At 41.5% G+C, this 16,891-nt stretch overlaps 1 protein-coding gene across 5 annotated transcripts in view; it reads right to left on the bottom strand.

Moving 5' to 3' along the window:
• Nucleotides 1-16,891, bottom strand: part of LOC308096095 (tropomyosin alpha-1 chain-like) — a 40,002-nt gene that overhangs the window by 11,095 nt on the left and 12,016 nt on the right. For 2 of the 5 annotated variants that reach the window (XM_080443378.1, XM_080443377.1), the window contains exons 3-6: nucleotides 8,972-9,105; nucleotides 7,090-7,207; nucleotides 5,705-5,775; nucleotides 1,085-1,160 (exon numbers count right to left, since the gene is read on the bottom strand). In XM_080443378.1, coding sequence (XP_080299504.1) covers nucleotides 1,085-1,160; nucleotides 5,705-5,775; nucleotides 7,090-7,207; nucleotides 8,972-9,105 — 399 coding nt within the window. Of the gene's footprint in view, nucleotides 1-1,084; nucleotides 1,161-3,582; nucleotides 3,659-5,704; nucleotides 5,776-7,089; nucleotides 7,208-8,971; nucleotides 9,106-16,354; nucleotides 16,876-16,891 lie in introns of those variants that run through there. The other 3 variants (XM_080443381.1, XM_080443380.1, XM_080443379.1) reach the window with 3 other exon arrangements.

Genomic DNA, 16,891 nt, shown 5'->3' on the forward strand with positions numbered 1-16,891 from the left:
TCCGTTATTTTGGAAAACATTTTTAAAGATTTTCAAGACAGATTTTTTAACAGTATATATAATACCTATATTGACAATGACATGCCCAAAATGGGGTCACCAGGTTCAAATGGTTAAGTCTGTCTGTGAATTTTATAAATATTGAACCAATGAAAAGTATTGTGACTAAATAATAACTACATTGGATCTGACGATAAAATGTTTTATTAAAAAAATTATACCGGAGGCTCAGTGAGTAACAATGAAATGAATGAAAAGTGAACCAGACATGTACTTGTCCATGTCACAGGGAATCAAAGAAGCTCTGCTCACCCAAGCTAACGCAATATGGCTGAAATCACACATATGCACTCAATCCATCGTAAAAGTAACTCCATCACAGACACAACTGGCATCTGTATCCATCATAAAATTTGACCTTTTTAGAATCACACTACAAAGGGCATGCATGGCAAGACTAATGCCTTAATGGTTAAGCCATTGAATAAATAACCATGATGCAATCAACTCCACTGGAATGAAACCAAACCTAGACACCACATCTCCTCTTGTACACAGCTACATCCTCAGTGGTTAAAACAGCAATCCGGAATGTTATTTTAACCAAACGTGTATAATGGTAGAGCATGTTAATACAATATAACTATCTGCAGAGGCTTATTACTGAGGCACTTAGACCCTTGTGTCGGGTTATTGACCTACTAGTTGACAAGTAGTACAGCCTGAGCTCATGAGTTCAATATCCCCCCTGGCCGAGCAGGCATTACGTCTTGAAAGAGCACCAGACGTTAGGTCTTCTGTGAGGGAGACTTATGGATTGCAGCTTTAACTCAGAGTGTCAAAAACAGACCCTTGAGGGCCAATTTTGACCCTGCCAAAGTTAAACTAACACTGAGGATTTAGCTGCGTATAATCATTCACACAGACATCAGAGGATATAACAATAAAAAAAGTCGTCTCCAAACAACGTTAAAAAAAATACCTCTAGGATGTTATATTTGTACAGTGTACTGAGTTAAATTAATAAGACATGCTCACAATCAGCCCCCTGTCTAAGTCACTCAGCCACGCAAATACCCCCTACCTTCTCAGCCTGGGCTTCCAGGGACTTAAGGTTATTGGTGACGTTTTTCAACTCTTCCTCCAGTTCAGCACATTTACTGGAGTTGGGTGGGAGTTGGGTGGGAGTTGGGTGGGGGTGGGGGTGTTTGGGACATAGGAAGAGGAAGGTAGACAGCATGTGATGGAACATCAAGACCACAGGACAGATAGCAGAACCAAAAGAAACAGAGAGAATTCTTATGAGAGAAAACTTAAAAGAGTCAGTGTGAGAGAAATAATGTGGAAAATGTCATTCATATATCTTCACAGGGCTGAAGGTTTGATCGTGAATTGGAAAACAGTGATTTGAGTTGCAGGAAGAAATTAAATCGGATTAATGTTTCCGGTGATTGGTGAAATAAGTCTTTAAGATTTCAGCCAGCAGTGCCAAAACGTAACAAAAATAAGCAGCTAGCTTGCTGATATTGAATATGTCTGTTTGACAGTTGTATTAACTCTTTCAGTGCCAAGAGTATTTTCATAAAGTACTCCCCCAGTGCCAGCAATTAGCGTTTTTTTAAATTTTGTAATTTTGTAATTTTTCATTCAAATAAATGATCTGATTGGGTTTTTAAACCCATAATACAGTTCTACCAGTAGAGAGCAACAAATCGACACATTGATGATCTCGCTGGCTCACTCGCCCCCTCCCAAACAGGCTCACGTCATATCCGGTCATAACCGGATGTTGACATTTTTGACAATCGTTGATCGGGCTAAATTACGATGTGATACACGACTACGATGACTGATCGTCACCCAGACCAAAGAGAGTAGACGTGGACCTCTCCGTTTGTTTTTTATACCGTGTGAAAAACCGTGACTTTCCCTATTCTGGCCGAAAATGATCGCGGGAAAAAAATGAGAACCGGAAACGGAATCTGCGTCATGAAACCGGAACCCAATGAGTCTGAAGGAGTCAGGAAGCGAAAGTGATCATGAAAAATAAACAGCATAGCGCGACCACAGTCAAAAGTAAAAACTCGGGATTTCTCGTGCTGGCACTGAGGGTACTCGGGAAAAACTCGGGATATCTCGGGGCGTGGCACTGAGAGAGTTAAAGAGAAACTATCTTTTTATATTACCGTATATGTTTTTGGGGGTTTAATATGACACGTCCCAAGGTTGTCAAATAACTGAAAACCAAATAACCATGGGAACCTTAATGTAAAACGTTGAACTATGCCTTTAAACAAATTGCAAACAAATTGCAAACTAACAACTCAAGATGCGTCCTTTAGAGGATAAGCAGGCATGACCCTAATTTATACAACAGTGTTGCACAATTGAGCATAAATTAAGCTCCAATAAAATGACTGTGGTCGAACAGAAGAGGTTTTTTTCAAGGACAAGAAGTGCAGTCCTTAACCACAGTGTTGTTGGACGTGCACAGAAAACTGTAAGTCATGCAGATGTAGGAAGTAAATCATGCAGAGTTCAGAGACATGCAGGATGAGGATGGGGTCGATGTCCAGTAGGTAGGAAGGGGGGCGATGGGGGAAAGGGGTCTTACCCGCAATGTCACACTTATCTCCGTTGACCCTTTTTGCTGACTGCCGCTTATGTTTTCCAGTCATAGAGCTCTACACACTGCCCTATCCGACACTGACATTAACTAGATGTCCCAACTGCATGTTAATCTGTCTTGTAAAGCGTGATTTACCCTGCAGTTTCTAGCCTGCAAAAATGTTGAACTTGCAGGACCTTGGGGCTTGTAGCTACCTGGGTGTGATATAAGTAAAAAATATTGTCTTTTGTTGTTTCTGTGCTCTGTGAGCGAGGAACCACAGGCTCTAACATAGTTCAACGTGACTTTGAAACACGTTTAAAAGCCCAGACTATCTCTTCTCACAGAATGCTACAAAATGATGGACAGTGCACGAAAAAAAAAAAGTTAAACCTGTGAACCTGTGATGTGACAATATTAAAGCTGAATCTGGTCAGAACTCCATTGGCAGGCGGCAGGCCTTGAAGTCTGACTCATATTGTCTGCTTACTTTATAGGATAACCAGACAAACCGCCTGCATCGTCTGCTCAACCATCTGTCCATGACGTATTGGAAGGCATTTTTGGTCAATCTGCCTTTTTCTCACCTGGTGTAAACTGGGACCATCGTCAGCTAAGAACTGGGTGACCTGAGAATTTGGGTAATCTTTCACAACCAAATCACTTATTTCACAACATGAACATTTCCCGGCAGTCACATGGAAATTAAACTAGAATATAAAATAAATCACAGGCTGTCAGCGGTGGGGGACAAATCCAAGAAAATAGCAGTGACGATCCCCCTATTATCCAAACCTCAACAACCTTTTTACTACTTCAGTTTAACTGTCACAAATGTTGATCAACACAGACAGACAGACAGACAGACAGACAGACAGACAGACAGACAGACAGACAGACAGACAGACAGACAGACAGACAGACAGACAGACAGACAGACAGACAGACAGACAGACAGACAGACAGGGTTCTACCTTGTCCTCAGACGCTTGCAGGGTCTTCAGTGATTGGTCATAGCCTCTCTGCTCCTCCTCCAACACCCTGCCTTTGCTGTTAGTGGGGGGTGGGGCCACATCATGCCGTGGAGGAAGGGGGGGTATGGGGGGTTATGTCATGCGTTGGAATGCAGGACGGACCCCCAGGACAGACCCACAGGGTGGGCACAAACATGCACACACACATGGAAACAATTTTTTCTTTTTGTTGTTTTGGTTACGGGATACACGACCATTGTTATGCAAATGAAATGATAACCCAACATGCTATAGTATTGTGGTTGACCGTGGGAACCGTCAGGGGCCGGGAGGGGCAGGCAGAGTTCACATGATGTGAGAATCCACTGTGTGAGGTGTGTGTGTGTTAAAAAAAACATTATGTGTTTTTTTTTTAGAGCAGTGGTTCTCAAACGTTTTCATGTCAAGGACCCCCAAATTGATATGTATTTGGCCGCAGACGCCCATCCGAAAAGATTTTGTGCCAGGGACCCCCCATAAGAGATGTTATGTGTAAAAAAAGAATGGTTTTCAAAATTTTGGCTAATGGCTATTTTCAAATAGCATTTTGCTGGGGACCCCCTGGAACCCCCTCAAGGACCCTTGCGGGTCCCGGGACCCCACTTTGAGAACCACTGTTTTAGACCATAATGCCTTGCGGCTTTCCATAAACGCCACTTGTGTGAAGTAACACCTTTCATTTCTTCATTTAAAAAAATCTATCTTTTCCTACAATATACAACTCTGGTTGTACTGTAAATATTTTTGCGTCTATAGACGCTTTATTCTATAGACTTTAATGTATAATGACAAACAAGAAACCGCTACAGAGACTGCTGTTGCTAAGCATTATGGTCCATCTAAGACCAGACAATGAAGGAGCTTGTGTATGCGTTTATGCACGTGCACACATAGACATGAAAGGGGGCTTGAGCCCCTGCCCTTTTACCCGTCGCTAAAAAAGTGCCCTCTCCAGACTGGAAAAAAAAATAAAAAAAAGGAAGAAAAGTTCAACTGCCCCAAGCGGGCTAACGGTAAGGCTGACGGAAATGCCAGTGGATGTGTTGGATGCAGCTCAAAGTTAACTTTTCTCAGGTATCTAGTTTGTCGCCGTACCACCTTCCTAGCCCGTGTTATTGAAGAAAAACGGGCGACAATGGCCAAAAATCGGCGATCGAAAATCGGCGAAAGTGGCCGTTTTCAAGATGTTTTGGCCATTATCTCTGGAACGGAATGTCCAATCTGCTCAGTTCAAAGCTTGTTGGGTGCGTGACCTTGAGGGTTTTTGGGCTTAAAAGTATGATAATTGTCCGTGAACAAAATCCAAAAAGTGCCCTTTTGAAATTCCAGCCCCTGCCTCTCCAAATCCTTCTGCACGTCCCTGGTTTGAAACATACACTTTTCAACAGTACACATGTAAAATCCTCAGGGTTATTTGTGCTTAACTCTGAGAGTGTACAGATGTAACCAAACCCGCAATTTTCATTTGGTCCATTTGGTTACATCTGTACACTCTCAGAGTTACAAATGGTTCAATTAACATTGAGGCTTTTTTCTGTGTTAACCAATAATTTGTAATGGTTTAAACTTTATTTTAGTTTTTTTGCGTGCTATGTATTTTCATATTCAACCAAATACACACATTGATATAGCTGGACTGCTCAAGTGTTCCATTATTTGAGAAATTGTGATAATTATTTTGCAAACTGTGTGTGCAGTAGAGGTGAACTCATAGTTCACCACTTCTCCGGAAAACTGGCGAAAAATATCCCAGTACAAATACAGTGCTGGCTAAAATAAACAATCACTTTCACCCTTCAAAGACCTTACAGCCGGAGCGTGGGCGTTACAATTTCTGGCAGATTGCCATAGCGGTGAAGTTTCCAATTCATGACACTAATAATGCATAGCCCTGAAGTGGTTAATGTAATTATATTCCACATCTTATCCTTTCTGGTACAATTTGAATGGCTTTTTATAGGTTGTCGTATTGTACTTATATTGTAGTAGCTATGTGTACATACAATTATGATGTTGTATGCAGTGGTGTTGTACTTACTCATTAAGTATGTATGTGTATTATTCTGAAAGGAGTTGAACTTACGCCTCTGACACCTCCGCTCTCTCTTCTGTGCGTTCCAGCTCACCCTCAACAATAACCAGCTTACGCGCCACCTGTACATGAACAAAACATACCACTTATAACAACAAAACCAAATAATGTGACATTTTCCATGTATATTGCGATAATCACATAAATACGTATTCATGATGCAGTTTGATGCAGGCAAAAAATACCCCAGGCCTATGTGCTTAATTCACCCGTACAAGGGTTTTGCACGGTGGAATAACAGATCTACAAGCTCACAACGTTGCTCACAACTAGATAAGAGTGTCTGCTAAATGCCTAAATTACACCATTGTATAATAGAAGTTTAATTCAGCCTTAAGTGGTTAAAGTGAAAATAAAATAAAGTGGGATTTTGTGCGATTTTGGTCAAATAGTTTTGCTCCAAATCATGAGCACCGTTCTAACTCTCAATTGACGATTACAGGAACAAATTATTTCTTTCTTTTGTAACTGTATTCATCTACTGGCCTCATAACTTCATCATGAACAGCCAGGGCGTGTTTGATCAAATAATGCACACATACTGTATGGAGGCTTTATTTGCCCTGGGCGAGGGAAGCGATAACGGGAACAAGGGGGTGATAACTGATATCGACCCCTGGCACTGACCAGGCAGTAGCTGACCAATCGGCACAAGCTAAAGTTCCACCGTGTGAGGAACTGTCACGCAGCGACCGCATTGCGGAAGGAACCGATCATGTCAAACAAACACTGTTCAAACACTGAGTTTCTGTTTCTGTGTGACTAAATAAGACAATGAACAAGGCATGGATGAAAGATCACCCAAAACTTTCATCCATAACCTCAGGCAACAATGAATGCTTGGGTTATGCTCTGCTGTGAGCTCACCCTGAGCCAGCCACTGTCTCCTCATTGCCCAGTGAAACAGCTCTCAAAGTCACTATATTAGCAAACACTAACAAATCAGATTCTACCAATATACGGTACAACATCAGAAAACCCACTATGGCATTTTGGGCTGGATTTGCGGAACCTGATCTTCAAACTGTAAAATCTCTAGGAAGTTGACACTTTTCTTTATGAAATTAAATTAAATGAAATAAAATACCAAACTGGCTACTGGGTTTTGTGGTGTTATAGCAGAATCTGCTTTGTTTGCATTTGTTTATGTGCTAAAAGAGTGACTTTAAGAGTTGTTTCACCATGCAATGTACGTCAATGAGGAGACTATTTTGGAATATCAATTTCTAATCAATGGCGTAGATTTTGAATATATAGCACTAATATTTGGAGTTACATCAAAAAAGGTAAACAGAAACCTGTACCAAATGGTCATTGTAATTTAAAATGTGATGCAGTGCTGGTGTTGTGGTGTTGGGGGGGGATTATAACTTCACCTCCTCATATTTGCGGTCGGCCTCCTCAGCGATGTGTTTGGCCTCCTTTAGCTGGATCTCCTGCAGCTCCATCTTCTCCTCATCCTTCAGGGCCCTGTTCTCAATCACCTTCATCCCCCTGGAAACACACACACACACACACACACACACACACACACACACACACACACACACACACACACACACACACACACACACACACACACACACACACACACACACACACACACACACACACACACACACACACACAAATAGGTACGCCAGGGTTAATGTGGTTATTATATGGTGTAATGTTAATATCTCCACATTTTCAATGTTCTGTCCATTTTCCATTGCCACTACTACACAGGCAGGGTAAGGGAGTGATCCTACGCAGACACAAAAATAAACAGATGGATGTCCAGTGCTGTCCATCTAAAGCCCGCCACAAAGTGTCCAATAATACTTCTACAAAATAACCAAACAGCATGCCAACAACATAAATGGCTCCTCCAGTAGGATATAACGTATACAGCATGTGTCTAAGTGGGAACGAAAACCTGGTTCAAAGATTCCTCTTGAAGGTCTGTATTGTATATATGCTTGTCAACACCATGAAGACTTGAAGTTGACTTTAAGTGCCACTTAATCCCCTAGTGTTTGTAAAGTGTAAAGTGTGAGATGTCTTGAAAGTAACTGTGCTGTCCTCGTCTAAACAACTTCTTAGAGGACAACTTCTTAGATGACCTGTAGTCATAGGAACTTGTCAAATAATCAATTTGTTGATTTGATCTATAAAATTGTGTTTGCTGCATATAATCATGCAGAAAGCAGTCTTTTCAGGTTGGTGAGGTTGAGAGCTGTACGTTCTATTTACTTACTGGCTTTTGAAATTATAGACTGAGTTTACTAGTAGATGTGCAAGTACAAAAAAAGTTACTACTCAACTAAAAGTCTTGGCTAAATAACACCAAATCTACCAATGTATTTATCTCGTACCACGTTTACTACATTTGAAGTTGGCTCAACACATCCATGACTGGTCTCTCATGCAGTGTCCAAAGTACATGACTGGTAATGTCATTTTCAAAAGAAAGAAAAGGTCTGCACAAACCGCTTGATGCCTTTGAAAAGTTTCGACCAACGTCGAAATGTTTCGACCATGTTTGGTCTGGACTTTTTTCTTTCTTTTGATTCACTTTGTCCTGCATCAGCGAGAGATGATGGATGTGCATAACAATACCTTTAGAAGTGGTCATTTGACCATGTACAGAGTACAGACCTGTTCATATAATACTGTATATCGTTGCTGTTGGGCAGAAACCAGCTAACTCCATTTTGACGCATTTGCATTTTTTTTCCATATATCAGTGCTATTGAACACCCTTTACGTCTGTGTGTTGGTATAAAAATATATCGAACTAATGAAAAGTATTAAAAAGCGCTTCTGACAAAACCAGCTAACTCCACCAAAGGGGGTTGGAGTTAGCTGGTTTTGCTGACTCCAGGCTCCACCCCCTTTTGGCCTCCAACCTCATTGTGAGATTGTCCACTTTTTGTTTTGTTTTTTTCATTTCCTGAAAAATGAACATTTTGGAGTTAGCTGGTTTCTGCCCGACAGCAGAGATATAGTACGTGCAGTGGCGTAACGGAGGGGTAGCAAGTGATGCGGTGCGGGGGGGCCACCAGCAGGGGGGGCCCCACCTGCGCTGATACAAATATTTTTACAGCAAAAAAAGAGAAAAAAGTTGATTTATATTGGTCAAATAGAACCGAATTAGACCCGAATTAGACCCGAAAAAGGCACGAACTTGTGAAACTCCCGCGGGGAGGCCCGCGTTACGCCACTGAGTACGTGGAGTGTCCCAGCAACAGAGTACTCCAGAAGGAGAACACTGACCTCTCGCTCTCATCGGCAGCCTTCTCAGCCTCCTCCAGCTTCTGCAGGGCCGTGGCCAGTCTCTCCTGGGCTCTGTCCAACTCCTCCTCAACCAGCTGGATGCGTCTGTTCAGTGACGCTACCTCCGCCTCAGCCTATACAGTAACATAAGCAACAACATAAACACAATAAAACTTAATAAACACACTCCTCTACCGGCTGGATGCGTCTGTTCAGCGACGCAACCTCTGCCTCAGTCTATACATTAAGCAACAACATAAACACAATTAACACACTCCTCTACCAGCTGGATGCGTCTGTTCAGGCAGCGACACAACCTCTGCCTCGGCCTACGCCAGGAGACACACATAGACACGCACACACATGCACGCACGCCGGGACGCACGCACGCACACACACACACAAACACACACTCACACATACACAAATGTTTGTATTACTACTTGAGAGGACATCAACATTTTAGGACAGCAATTTTATGAATACCACTTTTTTTTTTCTTTTTTAAAAACGTTGCCATTGTTTGCCGGTATCGCACACCAAAAATAACTGATCTAAGCTCAGCTTGTAGATCAGCTATTTTAGGTGCGAAACACTGGCGTGCAACAAAGTAAGGTATACAGTAACTCTAAACCCCAACCCCTAAACATAACCTCTAAATACCTGTATCTGAACCCCAACCTGAATCTTTTCCTAATTGTAAGCCTAACCCCAAATATATATATATTTTTATCATAAAAACAACAATTTATCTTGTGAGGACCAGGACAATTGTTCTCAAAATGTCTGTTTCTCAAATCCTACTATACTTGTGGGGACATTTGGCCTCACAAGTATAGTAAATACAAGTACAAGTACAAGTACAAGTACAACACACACACACAACACACACACAGGACGTTGACAAAGAGGGTGGGGGTGAATAGTAGAAAGGATCTTCCACAAGACTTTCCTACAAACATCACAAAGTCCCTAAAGTTCATCCGGGCTATGGGACCACAGATCCCATAACTTGAGAGGACCGTTCACAAAAATGCTGATAAACAGCTTACATTTGGGGAAAGTGACAAATTGGCTTTGTCACTCTCTTCATATGCCAATGGTCCATGTACATGTGTAAAGTTCAGATCAACTGGTCAACCCACTGAGGAGACAATGGAGGCAGACAGACATAATGAAAGAGTATTTCTGTTTTTCCTTTTTTTCCTTTTAGGCTTTGAAATAAAAGCCTCAATATACAAAGGAATGACTGACAATGAGCGTTCCGCACGGATGGATTATGTACAGTGCCCAGGGGCCCTTGACTACCAGGGACTGTGCCACAATTACAACAATTACTTAAATGTCATATAATGTCAATGGCCTACAGTGGTTAAGGTGCATACCACATATAGGCTCTAATGCAGCCTGACAGTGAGTCGTGAGTTCGATTCCCGAACCCGACGACCTTTGCTGCGTGTCACTCCCATAAAAAATATACAGTAGCAGTGATTCACAAACCATTTCAAGGACCCCCAGTTTACTGTGCATTAGTCCACGGACCCCTATAACTCTGAGAGTGTATAAATGGACCCATAAGGGTCCATTTGATAGTCATGGCTGCCAGCTAGAGGTCTTCACAGGTCACTTGCCGAAAATATCTCATCTTTTCGGCAAGTATAATTCAGGCGTCAGCTAGTGCAAGATAAGCCCTTCTCCCGTGGCTCCCTGTTGGTTTGGCAAAACAATTATATGGAAATAAATGTGTTGTTTGTTTGTTTTGCTTTTTTCATTGTTGAGGCCAAAAATCATTCTTACATTCGCCAATTGTACAAATTAGTAGCCTTAGCCTATACAGGAAATAAAAATGTAGAGAGTAGAGATTTCTGAACTGCTAGAGTAAATGTACTTTATTAATTGGATGACACCTCCAAACTCCACTGGTGCTGATGGTATTGTGGCAGCTCAGGAAATAGTAAGTGTGGAAAGCCTTTCACGTACAGTGAAAACAGTGAAGCATCAGAGCAATTTATATTAAAAAAAATACTAATTACTAAGTGGGGCCTACTACATATTTATGCACACTCTTGTAGACCTATTACTAATGCTGATAGGCTAATTTAGACCTAACTACGCACCACCGATCCGACAGATATGTCTGAGTCATAGTGTCTGGGGGCTACCCATCCGTTGTACCCATCTGTCTAGGTCCGCTGTGTGCCCATATATGGGGATCTCTGTATCAGTCGTCTACCTGTGTCCCTTTAATGCCCATATATGGAGATGTATGCATCTGTCAGTCCTTGTCCCTTTTATGCCCATATATGGAGATCCCGGATGTCATCAGTATATGCCAATATATTGGCCCTCACACCTACGTCTCACTGCCGATCCGACTGATATGCCCATATATGGAGATCTCTGTATCTGTCGGTCCTTGTCCCTTTGGAGATCAGCATCAGCATATGCCCATATATGGGCATTCCTCCTTTTGTGCCCATATAAGGACATTGTTCTAGAGCTCCATGGAGCTGACTGATTTGTTTGCGCCTGATGCCATGACAACACATTGAGGTTAGACAAAAAAATACAAATGACTAAATGAGGCCTACCACATATTAATGCACGCTTTTGTAGACCTATTACTAATGCTGATTTAGAGTTAATAGGCTACAGTATGTTACCTTCATATTAGGCTCAATTATGTTTTGCTCCATTATTCGTTGGCCAAACATGGCTCTTTTGATAGTAAAGGTTGCCTACCCCTGAGCTAGTGCTATCCAGCAGAAGAGTAAAGTGCAGCCACACACAGCCTTAAATGGATGTGGAGTGAGAACTACTGTACTGTACTGTGATGGAAACTGTGACACTGCTTGTAAAGTCACTGTGTGCCTCTATGAAGGCTCTCTGAAACATGGCACTGTACTGTACTGTACAACACTGTACATGACAGGAGGCAGGGGTGGAAATGAACCAAGTACATTTACTCAAGGGCTGTTTACTTGAGTACATTTTTTAGGTACTATTACTTTACCTGAGTATTTCCATTTCTCAATACTTGATACATCTACTGTACCCCACTACATCTCTGACGCAAATAATGTACTTTTTCACTCCACCAAGTTACTAGTTACTTTATAGATTTTGATTGTTGTTACATAGATTATTATTAGAAAACCAATTAATCCCTATTTTATACTTCCATCTGTTTGAAAATAGCAGATCTGCAAGGTCACAATTATTTTCAAAATGCTTTGTGAAATGCGACATTCTACATAATAAATACTTTTACGTTTGGTACTTTAAGTTAGCCTGGTAAACCCTCCCTCCGGAAATCTCATTTCCATTTGATTCCAGGAGTGAGTCTGGCATGAAGGCTTGTATGGGCGTTTCTAGTGCATTACCAAATAACCGAGCCAATCAGTGTCCTCGCTCATTGTTTTGTGATGGACAGCGGGGGTAGGCCAATCAGGTGGAACCCGAGTGGTTCACTCGTCATTAATCAATACACCTTTCATACAAGCTGCTCATTAACATCAAAGACAAACCAATTACTCCTGGTGATAATCACTGCAGCCTAAAGTGGCTTAATTGGACATCAAAGGGCCACTTGGACATCAAAGCTACATTACTCCCGCCCAGCTCCAGCCCACAGCCAAATTGTCCATATAGGTCTGCAGGCCAGACTAACTCCTGAAATAAAATACAAATGAGATTTCTGGAGGGAGGGTTTACCAGGCTAACTTTAAGTACAACAAAAATAAATACAGGACTTTTAGAGAGTATTTTTTCAACACTATATTGTGGTAATGCTCAGTTAAAACAAATCTGAGTACTTCTTCCACCCCCACAGTATACGAGGGCTCTCTGAATCATTATTATACATGACAGGAAGAGACACCTGGGATGGGTTTTTTCAGACAGGAAATGAAATCACTTCTGGTCATTGAAATGTTAGCGGCCCAAGGTCGTTCACCATGCTCATGTACTGAATGCATGTCATCACTGTCAAGCCTGGCCAAAAAACGTTACTTTTCGGAAAATGGGGGGAAAAAAAACCTGTGTTCCAAATTATGGATCCAATGTAGTTATTATTTAGTCACAGGCTCTTGCTAATAATTCTCTGTCTGCCTGTCCGTCTGTCTGTCTATTATCTATCTAATATGTAGACACACTTGCTCAAGCACATTCCTTGTTTATGCACAACACTGTTTATCCTAGAAGTGTTTTCAATAGTTTGAGCAAAGATGTGGCGTTTTGGAAGCAATGAGCATATGACTAGATATAACAATGAGAAGCGAAGGGTCGCACTCAGAGTGCAACGGTCAATTTTCCTTTTATTTCTCAATAGGCCATAAATTACAAATGTTTCAAATATCCAGCCTTCGTCAGTGTCGAACAAAAATAAAAGTGCAACCCTTCGCTTGTCATAGTTTGTTGTTTTATGAAGACAAAACACCAGAAGAGTCAGAGCGCGGTGCCAACAAAAACAAGTTGGACTACGACTGGATGAAAACCGATTTTTGATATAGTTCTGCTGTTGTTAATCTTGGACCCCTGTACTGTATACTTTGTTCAACTCATCGAGTAATCGCTTCGTTTTTGGATTCTTCTGTCACCAGTAAGGAATGCAACAAAAACAGCCAGGCTGGAGCCACTGTGTCAAACTGAAACCAAAACTATGATTTAACCACATAACCCTAGCATCCCTATTCTGGGGGGGAAGATTCGGTGAAATGATCTGATCTACAAGCTCACAACGCATTGCGTGGCGTCGCGTTGTGAGCTTGCAGATCAGCTAATTTTGCCAAAGAGATTTTGTGTGGAGGGGGAAAAGGAGCGGACCAAGTACAGACCCTTGGGGGACTCCGGTTAATGAAGTAGGGTTTAAGTGGTTAATCTCTGTTCTGTGGAGGTTGCATCTTTTGTTGTTGTTCTGAATCATATATTACTCTTGTAATAAGTATATCTTGTTACGCTTGCTCTAAAATACAGAGCAAGTGAGAATGCGAGTGAATTTGTAATGTTAGTTAATTCACATAGATTATTAAAGTTAAATGGGACGAATTAAACATGTAACTGACACCGTTGGAAAGCAAAATCTCAAATCTGACCAAATGAGCGGTGTACATTCTATCTCTGTTTTCTGTTATGAAGGTTTGGCAACGTTTTGTCCTGTTACATCATGAGCCATTTTGATTTGAATGAACTCATAAAAGTAGAATATGAAACGTCTGCACACTGCTGGATGCAAGGTGATTGAGATGCATTATTATGTTTCTGTGGTAAGTTTGTCTGGAAATAACACGGCAGGATGAGAGTTAGACAATGTTGTCAGTCAGTCAGTCTGTCAGTCAGTTTGTCAGTCAGTTTGTCAGTCAGTCAGTCAGTCAGTCAGTCAGTCAGTCAGTCAGTCAGTCAGTCAGTCAGTCGGTCAGTCAGTCAGACAGTTAGTCAGTCAATCAGTAAGTCAGTCACAGACACTGACTAGTCTAGGATTTGTTTGGCCGCCTGTGTAGAATTTCGCGCTCTGAACAGCAGCAATGTCCAGGCAACAAGGAAGAGCATGTTTTCGTGGGTTTTTTGAATGGGAGATTCTACAGTCAGTCAAAAAACCTGAAAATTACAACCCTGTTTCTACTACAGACATCCGTAGAACGCCCCAATACCTTCGACTTTGCAATACGACATTGAATCATACCGTAGGTCAAATATAAAACTTTTTGTCCTGGATGGCAAGGGTATGCGTCTATGCGACCAAGTACCCCAGCTAGAGTGAAGGGTGAGGTCACAGATGGGGCTATGGCTGGCCCCAGAGTCCAGCAAAAATATAAAAAGAGTATGAATTGCCTTTATGTGAAGAATGTCATCTATCAAATGTTACTTCACGTGAACTCATAAAATCTACCACATATGTGTTGTTGAGGTGGTGCTGGCCATCAGCTGTATTTACAGCGAGCGTTTCCTATCATTTTGGTTTAGGCACACACCTTTGGTGTGTGTGTGTGTGTGTGTGTGTGTGTGTGTGTGTGTGTGTGTGTGTGTGTGTGTGTGTGTGTGTGTGTGTGTGCTCAGGGCGGGGCTGCCTCGCTTCCTTTCACACAGTATGGTCAGCTGCTTGAGTCATAAGTACAAATACATTCTGCATGAATAATGAGTTTAGCTGACAAACTTCTGACACCGTAAGGTTTAATTCTACTCAGGAACTCCCTCGCATCGATAAAGAAAGTATTGTCATGCAAGGCTGCATAATTAGAGGATGCATGACATCTTGCAATTTATACATAAAAACATTTCTAAACTATATCAATGGACTGTTTAACTACTTAACCATAGCTGGGCCCACCTATTCTGTGCGTGTCATGATATGCAAACAAGCTTGTAGACCGGCTATTTTATTTGATGTAGAGAAAAAGGAGAGGGGTTAGTGCAGACTCCTGGGGGACCCCGGTCAACAAGGTTTATAGGGTTTAAGTGGTTAAGCTGTATTTTATACTGTACCTGAGCTATTATGAAATCTATAAGCTCACGTGGCATCGCGATGCAACGTGTTATGAGCTTTTAGATCGGCTATTTTCTTTTACTTTGACAAATCTTGAAAAATAGTGATTTATTTTGTATTACAAATATGGATTCCATGGATAATGTATTTAAGCGAGTCAAAAAATATACCTAAAAAAAAGGAAAGAAATGCTGAGCAAACATCCTGTCTAACACAATGTGACCTACAATAAGGATATAGGATGGAAGTGACATGAACAGTGTCACAACAGTGACATTACCAGCTGCAGCTGCCAGGCCATAGATGTATGTTCACGTTTACTGCTGATAGGTTGGACATTATACCTCTATTTATTGATAGAATTTACAGTACATTATGTTATCTCAGACCATGTGCAGATGGCCAGAGTCAGACACTATATATTAAAAATAATAATAATTACTATTATTATCTTTATATCTTTATATATCTTATTCTTATCTCTGATCTACTCTCACCTGTGTTGTATCTTGTGTCCTGTGTATATAAAGTAATTCAAATCGGCTCCATCTTTACCAGCTGCAAGTCATACATCAGTTTTTACTGATTTTACTCTTCTTAGACATAATTTTAGACTAATTGTATTGTTTTTCTTAAAAAAGTGGATTCCTCCTTTTTTCCCCTATACTTATTTATAGTTAGTTTATTTCTTTATTTATTGTTTATTTATTGATGTATGTATTGATTGATTGATTTGTCCTGCAGTGATAGTAGGCCTATTCATAGGCTATTGATTTTTTTGGGTTATCTTTTACATCACTCTTCACACACTTCTGGTTCCTGTTGGCTTGGGTTGGAGTCCAGAGTCCAGACCCTTTGGTAGGGTGTGGTACAGTACACTGGGGGTCCTGGCTGACTCCTACCTGTTCCCTGTGTGTCTTCTCCTCCTCCAGCAGCCTGGTCAGGTCCTGGGCTCTGTCCTCTGCTGCGTCCGCCTGCTCCTGGAGAACCTTGATCTTCCTCTTCACAGAGTCGATGCTGTTGATTCCTGCCATCATGTTGCCTAGATGCTGCTGCTGCTACAGCTGTGCGTACGTGCGAGCGTGCGTGTGCGTAGTTGTAGTGTAGAAGAGAACTTTTCTAGCAGCGACGCCCCAAGCAGCGAACAGCGGGCGAGGAGAGTCTCTCTCTCTGTCTCTCTGTCCCAAATCAAAATTTGGGATGAAGATGAAATGGAAGAGGTTCGGGTTGTCAAAGCAAAAGAAAATGAAGTTCAGAAGAATAAAGTGAAGTTTTCACAGCCGGTTGTTCTGTGTTGAAGCTGTAACAATGTAACGATGTGGCAACGAAAAGCTGCAAGTAGTTTAGGTTCCGACTGAACAGTTTCCTCTGCGAGTGTCCGGATGATCCGTGTGAAACACAATGAATTAATCTCTCTCTCTCTCTCTCTCTCTCTCTCT

The sequence above is a fragment of the Gymnoscopelus braueri genome (assembly GCF_963280865.1).
Source record: "Gymnoscopelus braueri genome assembly, chromosome: 11".
Classification (NCBI taxonomy): Eukaryota; Metazoa; Chordata; class Actinopteri; order Myctophiformes; family Myctophidae; genus Gymnoscopelus; species Gymnoscopelus braueri.